The 22,616-nt window shown below is 43.7% G+C and overlaps 1 protein-coding gene across 2 annotated transcripts in view; it reads left to right on the forward strand.

Moving 5' to 3' along the window:
- The first annotated feature begins 232 nt into the window (after positions 1 to 232).
- Positions 233 to 22,616, forward strand: part of LOC306774974 (phosphoribosyl pyrophosphate synthase-associated protein 1-like) — a 39,254-nt gene continuing 16,870 nt past the window's right edge. The window contains exons 1-10 of one of the 2 annotated variants that reach the window (XM_079265174.1): positions 233 to 739; positions 2,735 to 2,787; positions 5,459 to 5,525; positions 5,628 to 5,800; positions 8,707 to 8,822; positions 9,447 to 9,502; positions 12,370 to 12,515; positions 13,058 to 13,099; positions 15,479 to 15,549; positions 21,597 to 21,743. In XM_079265174.1, coding sequence (XP_079121300.1) covers positions 576 to 739; positions 2,735 to 2,787; positions 5,459 to 5,525; positions 5,628 to 5,800; positions 8,707 to 8,822; positions 9,447 to 9,502; positions 12,370 to 12,515; positions 13,058 to 13,099; positions 15,479 to 15,549; positions 21,597 to 21,743 — 1,035 coding nt within the window. In that variant the 5' untranslated portion in view covers positions 233 to 575. The remainder of the gene's footprint in view (positions 740 to 2,734; positions 2,788 to 5,458; positions 5,526 to 5,627; positions 5,801 to 8,706; positions 8,823 to 9,446; positions 9,503 to 12,369; positions 12,516 to 13,057; positions 13,100 to 15,478; positions 15,550 to 21,596; positions 21,744 to 22,616) is intronic. The other variant, XM_079265175.1, reaches the window with a different exon arrangement.

The raw sequence follows: 22,616 nt of genomic DNA on the forward strand, positions 1-22,616 counted from the left end.
GCTAGTTATTTTGTTTACACGCCCTTTTCCGGTTTAATCCAGATTCTCATTGGTTGTCTCGAACGTCCGTCCTTCTTTTAATCCATCCAATGAGGTTGCGTTTTAACGAGCTGCGCCAGCGATGCTACAAAGCTGCGTGGCAGCCGTATTTAAATTTTGCAAACCAAGTTTTGCTTTTAGTTTTTTGACGGTGGGCACAACGTTTTCTGATGTACTCCTCGTTTTAATTGAAGACAGTAACTAAACTGAGCGGCTCCTCTAGGTTCTTTAAAACCGCATGAAAAACATCTTAGTTGTTCTCTTACTGGCGTTTCTGTGGTCGTCCCGTGTGTTTAGTTAATAGTCCTCGTTGACCTGGTTAAAACCAATTCTAGTTCTTGCACGTGATATGAGAGCCATATGGCCACTCTGTTTCTTAGTTTACATGCAGTATCAACCAATTGGACAAGTCTGGTATTAGACTGAACCAGGGAGGAATTGAACTTAAAGTCATTTTCTTGTGGCTTTTCTTCACACATCCACGTGCTGTTGTGAAGATCGAAGGGGAACGCAACCAGGTTTGATCCCACACCAACATGCCCATTAGGCGTTTTGGGGGTCACAGGTCTCTGGTTCTTCACTCTCAAACCACAAAGTTGTCATATGGTTATACGAAAATGAACATTTCAAGAAGTGGCTACAGGGTTTTTTCTGCCAACTCCACCACTGCCTGCACCGAGCTGGCCAAGAAGATAACAGAGTGAGTAAATGCTCATCATTAAAACAACAATTATATGTTCAAATAGCTGTGTTTGCAGACTGCAATATAATGTCTTGGTATAATAATGTTACTTGCTTCATCTCGCACAGAAAACATGGGAATCATTGCAGGAGTTGGCTTGAAACAAGTAAATTAGTCTTTAAAAGTAGGTACACACAGCATAATTATGTTATTACAGGAGCATTAATCCCACATAACTGTGGTGTGGAGATGATAGCACGACCCACATGGTGGTAACATTGCAAAAACAGCTGCAACATGAAGGAGATTGGTCATTTGCTTGCATGTTTGGAGCTTCTCAGACACTAACACTAGGTTTTAAGGTCAAATGCACCTAAGCACTTTGTGCTACTCTTGTATGAAAAGTGCTATATAAATAAACTTTGATTGATTGATTGAAATGTAAACTAAATGACAGACTGGAAACCTTTTATCCAGAGATATATCCCCAGTTTGACTTGTAAATAATAAAAAGCATGCTGTAAAATATTTCATCCTTCAAAAAGTAACATGATCAGATTTTATTTGTACATTTTCTCCCATAAAAAGCTTTTTTTTCCCATTTAAATCTCATCAAATGTGAAAAACACGTAAGAGTGAAGATGAAAGACATTTTTATTGGATTATGGCCAATCTGTGTCTGATTTCTTGTGCTGATTACACTAAATAATGCCAGCGGCAATCCTCATGATCAAAGGAGCATATTTGCCAGGTGTACCTGTGTCATAAGAGCAGATACTGCTGTTCCTGTGGGAGATGTTGTGCTTTTAAAAGCAGCTCCATCAAGCTTTGACGTGGCTTACGGCTTCAGTAGATACAACTAATATATCTCCTCTAACCCTGCTGACTTGTCGGACACGCTGAAGCTGCAACTGCCTACATGGGGAGAAAAAGAGCTTACTTTTCACCAGTTTTTGTGGTTAGGCAACATTACCAGGGGGATTAGGCTGCATTTTGCTGCTGAGTATGTTCTCCATGCTGGAGCAAAGGTTAAATAAGAGCACGAGTTCTTAGAAATGTTAATAAATGGTGGACTGAATGTTGACTGAAAACCCAACAGAGATAAAGATGTTTTTATTTTATAAACATTTAATTTTTACTTGATGTGATGAAAGCAGACGTGACCAAAAGCGAGAAACTGGGTTGAGTTTTGTGTTTTTTCGAGCTTTTACATACATCCCATCTGGTTAATATGTATTTTCCTACAGACAGAGATGTTAAAATATATACAGCAATGAGACATTATGTAAACGACTAATTTTTTTTTACAATTATTTTAGTTTTGATATGTGGACTGAGCCCTTAACTGTCTTACTTGGTCTTGTTCAATTCAATTCAACTTTATTTATATAGCGTCAAATCACGGCAATGCCATCTCAAGACGCTTTACAGACAGAGGGGAAAACATAATGAAGGCCAATTCATAATAGCCTATATAAGGAAACCAACAGATTGAGTTGAGTCCAACTCAATCTCCCATCCTGAGCAAGCACACTGGCGACAGTGGGAAGGAAAAAACTCCCTTTTAACAGGAAGGAAACCTCCGGCAGAACCCGGCTCAAGGACAGGCAGCCATCTGCCTCTGCTGTGTGGGGGGAAGAGGACAGAAAGACAACAGACAACAGGAACTGCTACTCCCGGCCAGGGAGACCTGCTGAGACAGGAGACATACATGTTAATGATGCAACACTGTTATGGGGGGAGAAAGAAGCTCAGTGTATCAGGAAATGTCCCTCAGCAGTCTAAACCTATAGCAGCATAACTAAGGGATGCTAACCATCCCTAGCTATAGGACTTATCAAAAAGATAAGTCTTCAGCCTAGTCTTAATCAGTTGTTGTTGATTAAAACTGCATGAATGACCGTGAAGCTGCTGAACAGCAAAGTAAACACATTAGTTTGGTAAATGATCTGAGTAGAAGTGCTGCTTGTTAACGGAGGATGTAAAGGTGTCTGTGACTTTTTATTTTCTCAGACGCTTGGGTGTGGAGTTGGGCAAGTCAACGGTTTATCAAGAGTCCAATTCAGGTAGGATGAAGCAAAACTCCTAAATATTCAATTAATGTTGGCTTTTGTCTCTCCTCTTCTGTGCCCATCACCGATCTTCTGGAGTAACTTTTCTTTTCCACATTTACGCTTCATTCACTTCACCTAAACACGCCCTCATCCAGATGACAGTCCGCAGTTCTGGACTACAGTGACGTCATCACCGTCGTCAAAAGCAGCTTGGGACCAACCCATCCAGATTGATGGGTTGCTCCTTCCTTCATACTCCACGAATCCATCACTGATTATAAATCGGTCTGTTAGAGTCCCCGACCTGATACAGCCCGACCTACCCGGCCATAAACGCAGGAGGTCAAGTCAACAAATAAAGTTCTTCATTCCCAACATCTCTGCCATTGTGCCTGTAAATCCTTCAGTTTTCCAGCATCAAAAGACAGCAGTAAGTTATACTTATGTCAGGCTCATAGCTTTAACATCTTAACCTCTTTCAAGTCCAAACTGCAACATATTACTGAGAATTTCTACTTTTAATCATCACCTATCACGTGTGTGTGTGTGTGATGTGTGTGTGAGGCTGGCTGCGGTGGTAGGAGAAAATTGCAGAAGCTCAGCTCTTCAACTTTTGTCTTGTCTTTATTAGTCACAAAATAAAAACGCATGAGTCAGCCATGCACCAGCTAGCAGTTGGACAAGCAATATTCAACGGCAGCTCAATCCCAACAAAACACTCTCTCACACCTGAAGCTTCTCCTCCAGCTTTATACCGGAGGCCCCTCCTACAAGACAAACCAACATTAATTGACATTCATTTTACAATTAATACAGTACCTAGATACAAAGTATACTACGTACGTCAACCTGCCAGTAAAGTTTAGCCAAGGCTATAAACATTCCAACATGGCTCAATATATACATATAAAAATAGATTATTCAGAAATGATCAGTCACATAAACATGAACAGGAAACACCCCCTCAAGGTCTTTACACATGTACAAGCCATTTCACCTGCTCTATAAAGGTATTTGGACACTCATCGTTCTGGTTCACCTGCTCCCTAGGAGGCATGATCTACACCATGACAGTGTGTATCCATGTATGCATGCATTCATCCATACAAGAGGTGTGCCGTCTTAGGTACCTTTTGACTTGATTATTGAACGATTCTTAGGATTTTCAATGCAACTTTTTTCCCTATTAAGGTTTTTTTTCTCCATTCTGTGGCTACATTTATATTACATACTCTCTGTTTTATATATTTATGTTGTACTATAAATAAATCCAGCACATTTTTTCCATGAATTTACAGGAAAACTGTGTTAGCAGATTTTTTCTCCTCTAACCTGGCCTGTTTGTAGTTTTACTGTCAGATTTTATTTTGGTTTTAAACAGCTTCCATATGCAGGAAGTCTCGTCCAGGTCTCGTCTGTTCTCATGTCCATAAAAACCAGAACGTTTCCAAACGCTGACTTCTGAACCGATGAGGAAATCTTACAAGGCTAGACGCTGCCCTCTTGGTACCTTTGTTTTTTACCGTTTGCTGCCCAGACACTTAAGGGGACCGACTTCTGGTTGCTCAAGTCCAGTCATCAAGATCCACATCCTGCAACTTTTAAATGCATCCCTGCTCCAACACACCTGAATCAAATGGTGGAATTCCCTCATCTGCTTGCCATACAGCTCTGCAGAGGCCTGGTAATAAGATGCTTATTTGATTGTGGAGTGTTGGAGAAGGGATGCATCCAAAATTTGCAGGATGTGGATCTTGAGGACTAAACTTGTGCAGCAAAGTGTCCGCGACTTGTTTGTTCCTGTGACACTTTCCAACCATTTTCTGTCATTTAATCATTATAAAAATAATTGTTTCCTAACATTTATGGATGTTTGACACATTGATCAAATAGTGAAGCGGCCCACCTCTATGCATGCATGCCTACTAGCGGTGAGAAAATCGAATCAAAAAATCGAATATCAGGATTTTTTTGCTTCACAATTTAAAAATTGAATCTTTTGTTAAAAAATTGTACATTAATAAAAATCATCCATTATAAAAAAAATTTTTTTGGTCATTTTCATTGTTTTTATTGATCTTTTTACGTGTCTTCTTGGGCATTATAGCAGCAGAATGATGGTCTGGCTACTGTGTTGTTTTGTCCTACTTGAAAAATGACGAGTAAAAAAATGTTTTGTACATTTTTTTTTTTCTTTTTAGCCTACAAAAATCAGCAGTAACGAGGAATTGTAAGAATTGCAAATTAAATCGAATCGGCACCCAAAAAACTGGAATCCAATCGGGACTAAAGCATATCGCCACGGCCCTAATGCGTACACACTTCTCTCTTTTTGATACATTTATGCATGAATGTACATTGGGAAACAATGAGCAAAAAAAAAAAGGTTTTATACATGTTTTTTGTTTTTAATCGACAAAAATCAGCAAAATCAAAGCATTGTGAAAATCGCAATTTAAATCGTATCGGCACCCAAAAAATTGGAATCAAATTGGGACAAAAGCATATCGTCACAGCCCTACTTTTTACTGTGTTTGGTGTTATGAGTTCATGTGTGTGTTTATTTTGTTTTTATCTCCTGTGAGTTCTCAAACATTTTTATCTGGAAAAATAAAGAGAATGAAAAATTGTCTTGAGTTTGTATCTGATCACACATATTTATTTATGTGTTTATATTTTGCAGAAACTAGAGTGGACTTGAAAGAATCAGTCCGTGGACAAGACATCTTTATCATTCAGACCATTCCCAGGTGAGTTAAAGTGGTGAAACAAACGTTTCTGACACCCAGGCAGATCACTTGTCATATCAGACCTCTAATATCATCTCTTGGTCTTATTGCATTGTTTCTCAGAGATGTCAACACAGCCATCATGGAGCTGCTAGTAATGGCTTACGCACTGAAGACATCCTGTGCCAAGAACATCATCGGCGTCATCCCCTACTTTCCCTACAGCAAGCAGTGCAAGATGAGGAAGAGAGGATCTATTGTCTGCAAGCTGCTGGCATCCATGTTGGCTAAGGCTGGTAAAAAGTGGTTTCCATTCATTATTTCTATTTGTGCCTCATGACACTTCAAACACCTCAACAGAGGTCTGTGCTCCGCTGGGTGCTGATTTAATTTAGCAGATTAGATTTACAAAAAGAATAAATATGATTTTACATTACAGTGCCCATGTTTTTAATTTTTTACTGGTTTGACGTGTTTAATTAGATTTATAACAAAAAATTGATGATCTCTAGTTTACAGTCAACCGTGTCTTAAAGTGTTCATAGTTCTTAAACTTTGTCTACATTTTATCACATTACAGAACAAAAGACCATGAATTTTATTGGGTTTTTATGTGACAGTCCAAAACAATGTTTTACATAAGTGTGAAGTAGAAAGAAAGGTTGCATCTGCATTCATCCCTTTTGTGCTCTAAAACTCCGAAATAAAATGCCATGCAACTAAATACCTTCAGATGTCACCTGATTATTAAATGCAGTTCTTCTGTTAAGGCTTTGGAAGTTTGTTGGAGAATGTTACAGAGCTCACCTCATCATGAAGAGCAAACCCCAAACATGTCGGGGTTTAGATATTTAAAGCAGTTTAGGTAAAAAAAAGAAGTTCTGAACACCTCATGGAGCACTGTTAATTTGATTCATGCATTTTGCAGCAGGAATGCATTAAAACATTCTGGATTTCAGCTCTTGTTGGACTGAATTGAGTAGCCCTGACCTATACTGACAGGCGTGCAAGGACAGCATTAATCAGTGAAGCAGCCAAGAAGTTCATGGTAAGTCAGGAGCTGCAGAGATCCACTGCTCAGGTGGAAAAGTATGTTCACGGGACAACTCCTAGTTGTGCATCGAACAAATTTGGTCTTTGTGGAAGAATGACGAGGTAAAAGATACATATAGTTCTGTTTGCAGCATAGAAGACACCGAAAACACGCGGAATAAGGTGCTTTGGTCAGATACATGGTGGCGGCAGCATCATGCTGTGGGGATGCTTTTCTTCACCAGGGACAGAGAAGCTGCTCAGAGTTGATGGGAAGATGGATGAAGCTAAAAACACATTGATCCTGGAAAAACCACTTTAGAGGCTGCAAAAGACATGACACTTGAGTCTGACCTTCCAGCAAGACAGCCGCCTTAAAGATCGGTTTATGCTCAGCGCGGCGTCTGCGTCAGGTCGGTTTCGCCTTAACTGCTGTAGGCTCTGCGTAAGTCTGCAGAGGTTCGACGTGTACCTCTCCAGACCTGACGTGCACAAAATGTGAACGAAATGCAGCTACGCGGAAGTACTGCCTTGTGATTGGTCAGAGTGTGACTAAATGTGTCTGGATGTTTGGGTCGTGCCGCTGAATGCATATTGACCGGCTCAGTGCATTCGTGGTCATGTGATGAACTGGTGACCTGTCCAGGGTGCACCCTGCCTCTCGCCCAATGATTGCTGGGATAGGCGCCAGCTTCAACCGTTAATCAGATTAAGCAGTTCAGAAAATAAATGAATAAATGAGTGAATGCCATTGGCTGTCGCTGTTTTTTTTTTTTTAAAAAACAGGACATACTTGCCGGAAATGAAGCGAACCAAGTGCCATCTGCAGACCCTACGCTGGACTATGTACCCTCACTCCGTCTACGTTATTTCAGGCCCAACCTGACGCAAACGGCGTGTGAGTATAAACTTGGCGTGACTGTACAGCCAGAGGCACGATGGAACGGTTTAGAGCAAAGCATGTTGATGTACATAAAGTCCAGACCTAAATCCAGTTGCTCAAAGGAAAGACTTGAAAATTGCGTTTAAAAGATGCTGTCTTTCCAATCTGACAGTTTGACTTTACAAGGTAGAAAAGATAAAAATTCAGCCTCCAGATGTGGAAAGTTGGTAGAAACAAACCTCAAAGGACTTGCTACTGTAGTTGTGGTTTTACAGTTTATTGCTTCAGACCAGGGGTCTCCAACTCCAGTCCTCGAGAGCTGCCATCCTGCAATTTTTAATGTTTCCCTGGTACAACGCACTTGATTAAAAAAAAAAGGTTCTTCAACAACTTGTCTTCTTCTGCAACTGCCTGGTAATGAGCCATTGATGTGGGTCAGATATGTGGCAGCAGGGAAGCTAAGGGCACATTTACATCAGTCTTTCTGATCCAAATCCGTTTGCTCGGAAAGTTCGTTTTGTTTGGGGAAATGAGAATCTGCCAAACAAATTCTGATCCGGATCAAAGGAGCAGACTCAGTCTGACACCTACAAACGCAGGTCTCGGTTTGTTTCAAGCGTACAGGAAGCGGGCTACAAAAGAAGTCACTTCCTGCATGTTGCGTAGCATTGCATTATGGGTAAATACATAGCGATGGCATTAAGGGTCCTCTGCCTCGTCTGGTGTTCATACTGCGTCCATTGTTGCAGAGTATTTCTGCAGTACACTTGCATAAGACACAATAAAAACCCAAAATAGCAAAAGTTTTGTCTCCTTAGTTAACTCGTGAGTTTTCTTCTTCACGCGGGTCTTGTTCTCTCCTCTGCTAAATACTAATGCAGCGCCACCTCTGGTGGGAATGGGGATATATTATTCTAATGGTTTGGCTCGTTTGACCAAAGTGTAGCGTGAACACGATCTTGGTTCGCATGGATACACCCCCCCACAACTGAGCCAAGTTGGACCGAGTCTAGCGGACTATCCTGATGTGAATGCAGCCTAAAACATACAGGATGGTATCCCTCAAGGACTGGAGTTCTGTGAAAGCCATGCATCACTTTCTTTCCACTTCACAATGATACACTCTGTTGTGTTTGTCTGTCACATCAAACCAAAGTAGATGGTTGTAATGTGGAAAAATGTGGAAAATGCACTGGAAATGAAGAAAAAACATCTTTTCTTTGTGTACTTGTGTTTGGTTTAAATAAACAAGAGGTTTGCGTTGATCTCTGGTTTCTCCTGCTTCAGGTCTGACTCACATCATCACAATGGACCTTCACCAGAAGGAAATCCAGGGCTTCTTCAGCTTCCCTGTGGACAACCTGAGAGCTTCTCCTTTCCTCATTCAGTACATCCAGGAGGAGGTGAAGCTATATTACGCTGTAGATGCAGTCTGTAGCTGAGTTTCCAGGACATTTTATTGCAAAATAAAAGCGATAATTGTACGTTTCGACAAACAATTGTGATTTGCAGGTGTTTCCGTTGAACAGTGTTTTGTGCATTAGTGTCAAGTCTTGTAAAATATCGTTTGCGGTCTATACAAAGTAGGCACGTAGCTTTATTTCGTGGTGTTCTACTTGCTGCAGAAAATTTGGTATGGATATTTAAAAGTTTTCTCCCTCATTTTCTTTTCTAAAACTGTGAAATTTGCTGCTGTTTGTTCCATTTTACTGGAAATGAACTGGTCACAACCCCCCACGTCACGTCCGGGGAACGTAGATGCGAAAAAGTGTTTCCGTTACACTTTTGCGATATATTTTTATATCGAAACGACTAAAAAAAAAAAAAACACCTCATGAAAGCGTATAAACGTTTTTGCAATATTTGAGACTTTGTTTCAAAATAAAGATGTTTCCATTAGTGGGTTTTTAACGATATTTAATTTTTGAGCAATTATAGGTGTAATGGAAACGCACCCACCGAGAGGATGATGATCTAATGTAAATCATTTTATATTCTTATACTGATCAGAACATTTCTCTCCTCAGATTCCAGACTACAGGAATGCCATAATTGTGGCAAAGTCCCCTTCGGCTGCAAAAAGGTAACAACAGGTAGCATCTGAGACACGGAAAGCTTGAATTTAGTCAAGCTGACTTAAACTCAAGTATCTTTTTGTTCTATTGTTATGCATCCATGTGGATTTATGCGTTCTGTGTAGTGGGAAAAACAATATTTCTACAGTCAAGTAAAATCTTATGATGGTCTATAGTGATTTACTGATTTCCAAACCAGGTGCTCAGCAGTGTTTCTACTTTCTACTGCTGTACTGAGACAATCAGGTCTTTTGACCACTTCCACACACAGACAAAAGTATTTCTTTCTTTCTTTATAGCTTTTTCTAGCAGAAGGAAGCTTTTCCAGAACAGTGTGTTTGTTCACAAACAACCATTTTTCACTCATATTCATTTAATCCAGAGGTGTTTGAGGTTGATCACTGCCATGCAGGTTGTTTTAAATGTATTCCTGCTTCAACGCACCTAAATCAAATAATGGATCCAACAGCCTATCAAGTTCTGCACAATCCCTCATTAATTTGAATCGAGTGTGTGACGGATACATTGGAAACATAAACTGTATATAGAAAGATGGACTGAGCTCCCTGACGTCACCCATCCTACCATCGCCATCTTGGCAGGGGCATGTGTGTCGCCTCGCCCGGAAAATACAAATATAGGCAAAGAGGTAGAACTGAGAAGGGGGCTGTGAACGTCATGGTGGATGATTGATATCCAGCGAACTCCGAGCTTTCTGTAGCTAAGAGCTAACCGAGCTAACTTGGAGATAACAGGAGCTAACCAGCTAATGGAGGTAAGCGGGCTAAAGCTAAGTCACGTTGTTAACCGGCTAAAAACCGAGGTGGTTCTGCGTTCTTCTTACTTGAAGTGGAAGATCGGGTACCTGTCAATCAAAAGGACACGCCCCTAAATATGCCAAATTTCGGGATTAAATTACTTAGCCGGTTAACAACGTGACTTAGTTTTAGCCCGCTTTCCTCCGTTAGCTGGTTAGCTCCCGTTATCTCGGGGTTAGCTCGGTTAGCTCTTAGCTACAGAAAGCTCGGAGTTTGCTCGATGTCAATCATCCACCATGACGCTCACAGCCCCCCTCTCAGCTCCGCCTCTTTGCCCATATTTTTATTTTCGGGCGAGACAACGCACATGGTGATGGTAGGAACCGCCCACCGAGCTTCAATTCAGCTCTTCAGAAACCTACGGGTGATGTCACGGAGGCTGCGTCCATCTTTTTATATACAGTCTATGGTTAAAACAAGCAAGTCAGCAGAAATAAAATACTTTTACAACAAGCTGGTTGCATAAATTTAGACACCCTAAAACTAATCCTTTTGTTGAAGCACTTTTGGATTTAATCATAGCATTTAGTGATGATGGTAGGAGTCAGGCAGCCACTCTCCTCTTCACACAATCTCCAAATCTATCAAATTCTATTCATCTCTCATTCTCAGTCCTCTTCTGATCATCCCACAGATTTTTCTTGGATTAAAAGCTATCATGATTTCAAGATCAAGATCAAGAAAACTTTATTCATCCCTGAAGGGAAATTCAATGTTCAAGGACAACCCGTCCAAGATTTTACAGACAAACACAGAACACAGATCCGAGCAGTACTTAGGCGTAGCCAGCTTTATTCGGTGCCGCCTTTCAGCAGAGTGGAAACAACATGAGGTAAACATGGGTTGAAGGAGAAAAAATACACGGAAATTTCTCTGTACCGTTCTTACAGGGCAGTCTGAAGATTCAACAAAAAGAGCCTTGCCCCATGGCCGGTGCAGGAAGCCAGATTCAGATAACAGCTTTGTTTTGGGTCAGGCTGAGTGTCCTTAGTGGTCTCTATTGGACTCCAAAACAGCCGAGTCGGGGGTCAGTTTCCACCAAACCGAGCTACACCTTCTTCAGGATGTTTCCCACTACACGGATGAGCTCCAGATTTGGATGCCATTCTGGAATATTCTGGTGCTGAAAGGTAAAATTTAGACTGATATGTGGAAATGTTCGTAATCTCCACCTAGATTAAAGCTCCAGTCCCATCGGAAGAAAAGCAACCCCAAACCACGATACTACCACCACCATGCGTTCCCATTGTTTTGGTGATGCAGTGTTGTTTTGCACCACAGGTTCCTTTTGGAATCATGTCATCAGACTATTACACATTTCCCTCGTGTGTTCAGGAAACATGAATCCACGAATCCATGTTTGTTTTCTTAACTGTAACTGGCCTGAGATGTCGGAACATTGTTTTCTCTTTCGTTTGCAACCTGTGCTCCCACAGCCCAGAAGAATGGAGCAGAATGGGAGATTGTCAGATGTAGCACACAACCAGTACTGGCTGGAAATTCCGGCAGCTTTTGGGGTTGCTGTAGCTCCTTTAGCAGCCTTCCTGACCTGTTGTCATTTAGTCGTTTCATACATTTTGAGTAAACATCCAGTCCTTATGTGTTTTTTCCACTCTGCTAGTTTCTACGGTAAATCCAACTCTGTAACTGTGTCCTGATACTGTCGTTGTACCATGCAACCAGCTTATTGTAGCTTTGGGGATTTAAAATTAAATTGAATAAAGTTTAATTTAGCATCACGAAAAGCTTTTGCTTTATTCTTTTATGTCCACTATATGAGTCATGGTAGTGCTGAAAGAGAGATCAAATAAAAAGATAGCAAAAGTCAGAGATGTTCCAGGCAGGTGAGCACATCAGGTTTGCATTGGTGACATGTAGGTGTGCCATGTGGAAACCTAATGCACTAAAAATGGACTTTTTATGATGGAAAATGCTTCTCGTAACACACAATAATTTAATCTCTTCCATGCAAACTTCTTTCTGTTCTTTTGCATGTATTTGTGTATTTATGCTGTGCAGTTTGTTTGACTCCTGTGTGTCTATGTGCTTGTCATCAGAGCTCAGTCTTACGCCGAGAGGCTGCGACTCGGTCTGGCAGTGATGCACGGAGAGGCCCACCATTCAGAGTCAGACATGGCAGACGGTCGGCATTCACCCCCGCTGTCCCGAGCCACTACAGGACACACCGGCCTGGAGCTGCCATGTAAGATAAACAGGTGTTTCATCCTCTTCTGCAGCTTTGCATAGCCACATTTTGTCCAAGCTTTACTTTTGGTTTTAAGACTGAATTTCATCTTCTGGGATTTCAGAACTAAATGAACTCTTTAGATGAGCGTAATGACCTTTCTTACCCCTCCAGAGCACACGCACCTCAGCATGTTCCAGGTCAACCTTACCTCAGGCGTTGCTGTGTCTGACTTTAACCCAACCTCCCTGCCCCCTTCCTCAGATTACCTTCCCTCCTCATCTCATCCTGCTTTTATTCCCCCATTCCCCCCCAGCAGGGACTGAAAGGCATCCCAGCCTTTTTACCTGCTGTGTTGATCACATTAAATATTAGCTTTTTACTTCTGAAACCAGCTTCCCTGGATCCAGAAACCACAGTCCAAGCTAACAAAGATGACATTCTTCATCACTGCAGCCTGCTATGCTTAGTGTGTTTTCTTCAAGCGTGTCTAATGATGTATTTTTATGTGTTTGTGCCATCCTGTCTTTTTTTTTTTTTTTTTTTTTTTTTTTCCACAGCAAGCAGCCGACATGTCCCATTCCCTGGGATAGAGCTCCCAAGTATGATTATAGTGCTTGAAATCATGTTAACCCCCTGCTGATTTTTTTTATTGAAAAGTTTCTGAAGTGCTTCACTGCATGGGATGACCGTGAGTTACGGAGGGCTTCCACCTGACATCTGAACAGGCATGTCTGTCCCCATCTGGCCTCCCTGCAGATAAACAGCCTTTCCTTTTTATTCTTGGCTGCTTGGAATAACGATAAATAAAATTGAGATATCGATTATTTCACATAACGATCCATCATTTTTAATATTAATTTAATATTGAACTGTGTTTTTTTACACAATGTCTTTAGGATTCCTCAAATTTAAGAACAAACAACATGAAGCTTTGTCTTGACAAAGTGCAAATACCGATGTAAACTGAATAGGTAAATATAAGTAAGGATTAAACAACGCTGCGCGTCGTGGTGTTCTAGACTCCGTGTCGTGCATTATAACCGTCTAATGCACGGTTCCGAGTTGTTTAATCCACTTTTACCGCTTATATAGGAACTATTTTACGTTGGCCTGGATGTACGTTTTATGCCAAACAACCGCTGTCAGGCTGCAGCGCGTTTCTCTCATCCACCTGTTAAAAGACGGCAGATCTGAACCAGCTGGTTGCTATGGTAACGCCCCGTAACGGAGGGATATTACAGTGTTTAACTGGCCGAACTATGTATAGGAAAATAATGCAGCCAGTTGTCACTGACAATGGTATAAACTATGTTTAGGTGAACTTCCACAACCTACTGCAGTTATTCTACATTGACCTGCAGCCGGAGCCGACTGAGACTGGCCGCCTGGGAGTGCTTTAGGACGGGAGAGGCTCCCGCTGCTCCTTCCTTACAGTAACTGCAGAACAATATGTGCCTTCAAGTCAGTCGCCAAAACACCAGAAAAGTCTCTAATAACTCCAGTAATAGTTGCTAGATTTGTCGCTTTTAACAAAAAACGTCTCCAGATTTAGTGAGAAAGTCTCCAAGTTGGCAACAGTGTCTGAATGAAAGCAAAGCGGCTGTGGGAGGAGTTTACAGCACAGCGCTGCAACGCCAGAGACGCTCGATTAGCAGCTGAAGACAGCAGGAGAGGAAACTGCAGAGAGAAAAATAATCACACCCTTTTATTTTTTTCATCGTTGGAAACCCAGATCGTAATTGAGATTAAAATCCGATGAATCGCCCAGCCGTCGTACCATCACATAGTTTCTCACCTGTAGAGGGGCGTACTCAGCTTCATTCTTTCTGATTCTGCTCATCATGAGCTGAACACCATGAAATCTCTGTAGATGACGTGTTACCAACGTCTGCTCCTCACCTGTGAGTCTGCAGACTTCCCTCCTTCGCAACCAACAGTGTGTGTGTGTGTGCGTGTGCGTGTGTGTTTGATCTTTTGCAAGACAAGAAGGTGGAAATTAGCTGTTGTGATATAAAAGTTGCACTCTTCAGTTATCAGCTAATTCATTCACATGGCTGAATGTTTCATGATGATTGTTGGAAGCCCTCCATCTCATTTCCTCTCCGACTGAAATGATTTTGGATCTGTGATGTCAGGAATCACTGACATGAACGATATGACCAAACCTCAGGCGGCTAAATACTGAAGTTTTATAAGTGCCAAATATGTCTTTTTAATCCTTATTTCTAAAAACGCGAGAGGCGATCAGGGACCTCGCTCAGCGTAAACCAGGAAACTGTTTGCTGATTTCCTTCATGAACAGGATCACAACCTGTTCATGCTTTCGCTGTGTGAAGTTTGGATCACACACAGTTTGACTTTTTGAATGAAAAGCAAAAGTCTTTACTGGTTCTCCTCTCGAGGCCTTGCTGAACGTTCTGGTTTTTTGCATGTTCACGGTCTGAGGAGGGGACCTGACAAGTCAGATCTCTCAGTTAAAGGGTTTTAAATCCTTTCTGGTGCTTATAACACTTGAGTTAGAAGTCAGACTGACCCGAGCCACGACTGACTCTTTCCTGTATCATGTCCTGCAGGCCGTTAAAACAGTGTTTTGATTAAAGCAGTTGATCCTTGACTGTGATTATCAGTAGATTCTCAGTTCTAAACCCACTTGTCTGCCTATCTACCATGCAGAAGAAGCAGCTGCAATAAATCCCACCATGTAAACCCGCTGTGGTTGGATCTAGTGGGGGCACTGACTCGTCCCTCTGATTTAAACGGATATATTTAGCCAAAGTCCGCAGCCTGCAGTGCCTTGCAGTGATTGGATTGATGCTGTGGTAGCTGGAAGCCCGTTGGGTTGGAGCATGTTTGCATGATGTTGCAAGATTTTAATCAAATCCCTTCTCACCAAATCTCCTTTTAATCTTTCTTCATTCCAATATTTTGCTTCTGATTGAGTTTACAGATATTTTTACTGCCTTTGTTTTGACCGACAGTAATGATGGCGAAGGAGAAACCACCCATTACTGTCGTTGGAGACGTCGGAGGCCGAATCGCCATCATTGTTGTAAGAACTGCAGCTTCACTCAGTCTCATGAATGACGTTTTCAACCATTGAGACATTTAGTTTACTTGACGTGTGAAAATACAGTCAAAAGCCACTTTATCAGGCCCACCTGAATATCTAATTAGCAAATCAAATGGCAGCAGCTTGATGTGTTTAGTCTCAATGCTCAGTTCAAACTGAGCATCAGCATGATGCGGCCATCTCCAGGGTTTCCAGAGAAGGTCTGATGAAGAGAAAACATCCAGATGTTGATGTCAGAGGAGAATGGACAGACTGGTCGGAGATGATAGAAAACCAACAGGAAGTCCAGTCAGCTCTGGTTCCAACCAGAACATCATCTCTGAACACACAACACGTCCAGCCTGGAAGCAGATGGTCTCCAGCAGCAGAAGACCACACCGGGTTCCCTCCTGTCAGTAAGAACAGGAAACTGAGGTTACAATTCCCACAGACTCACCAGAACTGGACAATAGAAGATGGAGAAACGTTGCTGGTCTGATGAGTCTCCACCATGTCCATCCCTTTATGAGCACAGTGTAGCATCTTCTGATGGAAACTTCCAGCAGGATGATGAATCATGTCACAAAGCTCACATCATCTCCACCATGAAGATGAGTTCACTGTCCTCCAACGGCCTCCACAGTCACCAGATCTACATCCAACAGAGCAGCTTTGGGATGTGGTGGAATGGGAGATTCTCATGGTGATGAGGTGGAACGGGAGATTCTCATCATGATGAGGTGGAACGGGAGATTCTCATGGTGATGAGGTGGAACGGGAGATTCTCATGGTGATGAGGTGGAACGGGAGATTCTCATCATGATGAGGTGGAACTTGAGATTCTCATGATGATGAGGTGGAACGGGAGATTCTCATCATGATGAGGTGGAACGGGAGATTCTCATGGTGATGAGGTGGAACGGGAGATTCTCATGGTGATGAGGTGGAATGGGAGATTCTCATGGTGATGAGGTGGAACGGGAGATTCTCATCATGATGAGGTGGAACGGGAGATTCTCATCATGATGAGGTGGAACGGGAGATTCTCATCATGAGGTAGAACTGGAGATTCTCATCATGATGAGGTGGAACTTGAGATTCTCATCATGATGAGGTGGAATGGGAGATTCTCATGATGATGAGGTGGAACGGGAGATTCTCATGGTGATGAGGTGGATCGGGAGATTCTCATGGTGATGAGGTGGAACGGGAGATTCTCATGGTGATGAGGTAGAACGGGAGATTCTCATGGTGATGAGGTGGAACGGGAGATTCTCATCATGATGAGGTGGAACGGGAGAGTCTCATCATGATGAGGTGGAACGGGAGAGTCTCATCATGATGAGGTGGAACGGGAGATTCTCATCATGATGAGGTAGAACGGGAGATTCTCATCATGATGAGGTAGAACGGGAGATTCTCATCATGATGAGGTGGAACAGGAGATTCTCATGGTGATGAGGTAGAACGGGAGATTCTCATGGTGATGAGGTGGAATGGGAGATTCTCATGGTGATGAGGTGGAACGGGAGATTCTCATGGTGATGAGGTAGAACGGGAGATTCTCATGGTGATGAGGTGGAATGGGAGATTCTCATCATGAGGTAGAACGGGAGATTCTCATCATGATGAGGTAGAACGGGAGATTCTCATCCTGATGAGGTGGAACGGGAGATTCTCATGATGATGAGGTGGAACGGGAGATTCTCATCATGATGAGGTGGAACTTGAGATTCTCATCATGATGAGGTGGAACGGGAGATTCTCATCCTGATGAGGTGGAACGGGAGATTCTCATTGTGATGAGGTGGAACGGGAGATTCTCATCATGATGAGGTAGAACGGGAGATTCTCATCCTGATGAGGTGGAACGGGAGATTCTCATGATGATGAGGTGGAACGGGAGATTCTCATCATGATGAGGTGGAACGGGAGATTCACATCCTGATGAGGTGGAACGGGAGATTCACATCCTGATGAGGTGGAACGGGAGATTCTCATTGTGATGTGGTGGAACTTGAGATTCTCATCATGATGAGGTAGAACGGGAGATTCTCATGGTGATGAGGTGGAACGGAAGATTCTCATCATGATGAGGTGGAACGGGAGATTCTCATGGTGATGAGGTGGAACGGGAGATTCTCATCATGATGAGGTGGAACGGGAGATTCTCATGGTGATGAGGTGGAACGGGAGATTCTCATGGTGATGAGGTGGAACGGGAGATTCTCATCATGATGAGGTGGAACGGGAGATTCTCATCATGATGAGGTGGAACGGGAGATTCTCATCATGATGTGGTGGAACGGGAGATTCTCATCATGATGAGGTGGAACGGGAGATTCTCATGATGAGGTGGAACGGGAGATTATCATCATGATGAGGTGGAACGGGAGATTCTCATCATGATGAGGTGGAACGGGAGATTCTCATGGTGATGAGGTGGAACGGGAGATTCTCATCATGATGAGGTGGAACGGGAGATTCTCATGGTGATGAGGTGGAACGGGAGATTCTCATCATGATGAGGTGGAACGGGAGATTCTCATCATGATGAGGTGGAACGGGAGATTCTCATCATGATGTGGTGGAACGGGAGATTCTCATCATGATGAGGTGGAACGGGAGATTCTCATCATGATGAGGTGGAACGGGAGATTCTCATGGTGATGAGGTGGAACTTGAGATTCTCATGGTGATGAGGTGGAACTTGAGATTCTCATCATGATGAGGTGGAACTTGAGATTCTCATCATGATGAGGTGGAACTTGAGATTCTCATCATGATGAGGTGGAACTTGAGATTCTCATCATGAGGTGGAACGGGAGATTCTCATGGTGATGAGGTGGAACTTGAGATTCTCATCATGATGAGGTGGAACTTGAGATTCTCATCATGAGGTGGAACGGGAGATTCTCATGGTGATGAGGTGGAACGGGAGATTCTCATGATGAGGTGGAACGAGAGATTCTCATCATGATGACGTGGAATGGGAGATTCTCATCATGATGAGGTGGAACGGGAGATTCTCATGGTGATGAGGTGGAACGGGAGATTCTCATCATGATGAGGTGGAACGGGAGATTCTCATGGTGATGAGGTGGAACGGGAGATTCTCATGGTGATGAGGTGGAACGGGAGATTCTCATGGTGATGAGGTGGAACGGGAGATTCTCATGGTGATGAGGTGGAACGGGAGATTCTCATCATGATGAGGTGGAACGGGAGATTCTCATGGTGATGAGGTGGAACGGGAGATTCTCATCATGATGAGGTGGAACGGGAGATTCTCATGGTGATGAGGTGGAACGGGAGATTCTCATGGTGATGAGGTGGAACGGGAGATTCTCATCGTGATGAGGTGGAACGGGAGATTCTCATGGTGATGAGGTGGAACGGGAGATTCTCATGGTGATGAGGTGGAACGGGAGATTCTCATGGTGATGAGGTGGAACGGGAGATTCTCATCATGATGAGGTGGAACTTGAGATTCTCATGATGAGGTGGAACGGGAGATTCTCATCATGATGAGGTGGAACGGGAGATTCTCATGGTGATGAGGTGGAACGGGAGATTCTCATGGTGATGAGGTGGAATGGGAGATTCTCATGGTGATGAGGTGGAACGGGAGATTCTCATGATGATGAGGTGGAACGGGAGATTCTCATCATGATGAGGTGGAACGGGAGATTCTCATCATGATGAGGTGGAACGGGAGATTCTCATCATGATGAGGTGGAACTTGAGATTCTCATCATGATGAGGTGGAATGGGAGATTCTCATGATGATGAGGTGGAACGGGAGATTCTCATGGTGATGAGGTGGAACGGGAGATTCTCATGGTGATGAGGTGGAACGGGAGATTCTCATCCTGATGAGGTGGAACGGGAGATTCTCATTGTGATGTGGTGGAACGGGAGATTCTCATCATGATGAGGTAGAACGGGAGATTCTCATCCTGATGAGGTGGAACGGGAGATTCTCATGATGATGAGGTGCAACGGGAGATTCTCATCATGATGAGGTGGAACGGGAGATTCACATCCTGATGAGGTGGAACGGGAGATTCACATCCTGATGAGGTGGAACGGGAGATTCTCATGGTGATGAGGTGGAACGGGAGATTCTCATCATGATGAGGTGGAACGGGAGATTCTCATCATGATGAGGTGGAACGGGAGATTCTCATCGTGATGAGGTGGAACGGGAGATTCTCATCATGATGAGGTGGAACGGGAGATTCTCATCATGATGAGGTGGAACGGGAGATTCTCATCATGATGAGGTGGAACGGGAGATTCTCATCATGATGAGGTGGAACGGGAGATTCTCATCGTGATGAGGTGGAACGGGAGATTCTCATCGTGATGAGGTGGAACGGGAGATTCTCATCGTGATGAGGTGGAACGGGAGATTCTCATGGTGATGAGGTGGAACGGGAGATTCTCATGGTGATGAGGTGGAACGGGAGATTCTCATCATGATGAGGTGGAACGGGAGATTCTCATGGTGATGAGGTGGAACGGGAGATTCTCATCGTGATGAGGTGGAACGGGAGATTCTCATCGTGATGAGGTGGAACGGGAGATTCTCATCATGATGAGGTGGAACGGGAGATTCTCATGGTGATGAGGTGGAACGGGAGATTCTCATGGTGATGAGGTGGAACGGGAGATTTTCATGGTGATGAGGTGGAACGGGAGATTCTCATCATGATGAGGTGGAACGGGAGATTCTCATCATGATGAGGTGGAACGGGAGATTCTCATCATGATGAGGTGGAACGGGAGATTCTCATGGTGATGAGGTGGAACGGGAGATTCTCATGGTGATGAGGTGGAACGGGAGATTCTCATGGTGATGAGGTGGAACGGGAGATTCTCATGGTGATGAGGTGGAACGGGAGATTCTCATCATGATGAGGTGGAACGGGAGATTCTCATCATGATGAGGTGGGACGGGAGATTCTCATCATGATGAGGTGGAACGGGAGATTCTCATGGTGATGAGGTGGAACGGGAGATTCTCATCATGATGAGGTGGGACGGGAGATTCTCATCGTGATGAGGTGGAACGGGAGATTCTCATCGTGATGAGGTGGAACGGGAGATTCTCATGGTGATGAGGTGGAACGGGAGATTCTCATCATGATGAGGTGGAACGGGAGATTCTCATGGTGATGAGGTGGAACGGGAGATTCTCATGGTGATGAGGTGGAACGGGAGATTTTCATGGTGATGAGGTGGAACGGGAGATTCTCATCATGATGAGGTGGAACGGGAGATTCTCATCATGATGAGGTGGAACGGGAGATTCTCATCATGATGAGGTGGAACGGGAGATTCTCATGGTGATGAGGTGGAACGGGAGATTCTCATGGTGATGAGGTGGAACGGGAGATTCTCATCATGATGAGGTGGAACGGGAGATTCTCATGGTGATGAGGTGGAACGGGAGATTCTCATCATGATGAGGTGGAACGGGAGATTCTCATCATGATGAGGTGGGACGGGAGATTCTCATCATGATGAGGTGGAACGGGAGATTCTCATGGTGATGTGGTGGAACGGGAGATTCTCATCATGATGAGGTGGGACGGGAGATTCTCATCAGTTCTGGAATTAAAGCAGGTCCAACTCCGTCCTAACAAGGTGGACCTGATTAATAAAGTGGCCACTGATTGTATGTGCATGTTAGAAGATGTTGATTCACAGTTAACTTGCTTCTTGTACTCTAGTAAATGCATGTTCGTCTCTCAACAGGTGATTTAGGAAAAATGATTTTAGTTAGGTATTTATATCCGGCCCTGTGATGGACTAGCGACCTGTCCAGGTTCTGCCTCTCGCCTGCTAACTGCTGGGATCGGCTCCAGCTTCCCTACAACCCTCATCAAGCAGTTTAAAAATGAATGAATGATTGCTTATATTTAAGAAAATATCCTTGTTACTTCATAAATTTAGTCTTTCTGTCATTTTTCTTGATGTTTTTAAGCTGCAGTGAATAAAAACTTTGTTTCTTGTTCCCGTTTTTGCGGCGTGTTGATCAGGATGACATCATAGACGACGTGGAGGACTTCGTTGCTGCAGCAGAAATCCTGAAGGAGCGGGGAGCCTACAAGATCTACATCATGGCCACACATGGCTTGCTGTCTGCAGAGGCACCGAGACTCATAGAGGAGTCTGCTATCGATGAGGTGAAATAACCATTTCTGTGTTCGTTCTTTCTGCTTGTTTTGCTCCTGCATGCAGTCGTAAATAAAGAAGGGACCCACTTTATGTCAAAAATGATTTATGACCCCTGTCATCCAATGAGAAGCTGCCACGTCACAAGTGGGCGTGGCTTAATGAACAGGAAGTCCCTCCCCTTTGTGATCCAATCAGCGTGTGCTACGTCACGAGTGGGCGTGGCTTAACGATCCGGAAGCCCCTCCCCTTTGTGATCCAATCAGCGTGTGCCACGTCACGAGTGGGCGTATCTTAATGAACCGGAAGTCCCGCCCCCTCAGTGATCCAATCAGCGTGTGCCACGTCATAAGTAGGCGTATCTTAATGAACCGGAAGTCCCTCCCCCTCTGTGACCCAATCAGCGTGTGCCACGTCATAAGTGGGCGTAACTTGGGTGAGGGGCGGTCCCTGGACCACGTGATGTCCGGAAGTGACGTATGTCCGTACGTCATTTCCCTCCTCCCAGGCGTGGCTCTAAAGTGACGTCATCCGTGGGCGGTCCCTGGACCATGTGATGTCCGGAAATGACGTATGTCCGTACGTCATACCTGGGCGGCATGTCCGGACATGTCTTCTGGACGTACGGCATGCCTGGACGGTGTGCCTGGACATGCCCGGACATGTCTTCTGGACGTACGTCATGCCTGGGCGGTGTGCCTGGACATGTTAGGGGCATGTCCGAACGAGTCTAGAGGTATAAAGAGGGGTCCCGGGGGGGGAAAAAAAAAAAAAAGAAAATTAAAAAAACGTCTAAGAGAAAGAGTAATAAAATAAGGTAAAGAAAGTTTTGGGAAAAAAAAAAAAAAAATCCCTTACCTTCTCCATATGCGTGTCACTCTGAT

This window comes from Telmatherina bonti, assembly GCF_933228915.1.
Source record: "Telmatherina bonti genome assembly, chromosome: 3".
Taxonomy (NCBI): domain Eukaryota; kingdom Metazoa; phylum Chordata; class Actinopteri; order Atheriniformes; family Telmatherinidae; genus Telmatherina; species Telmatherina bonti.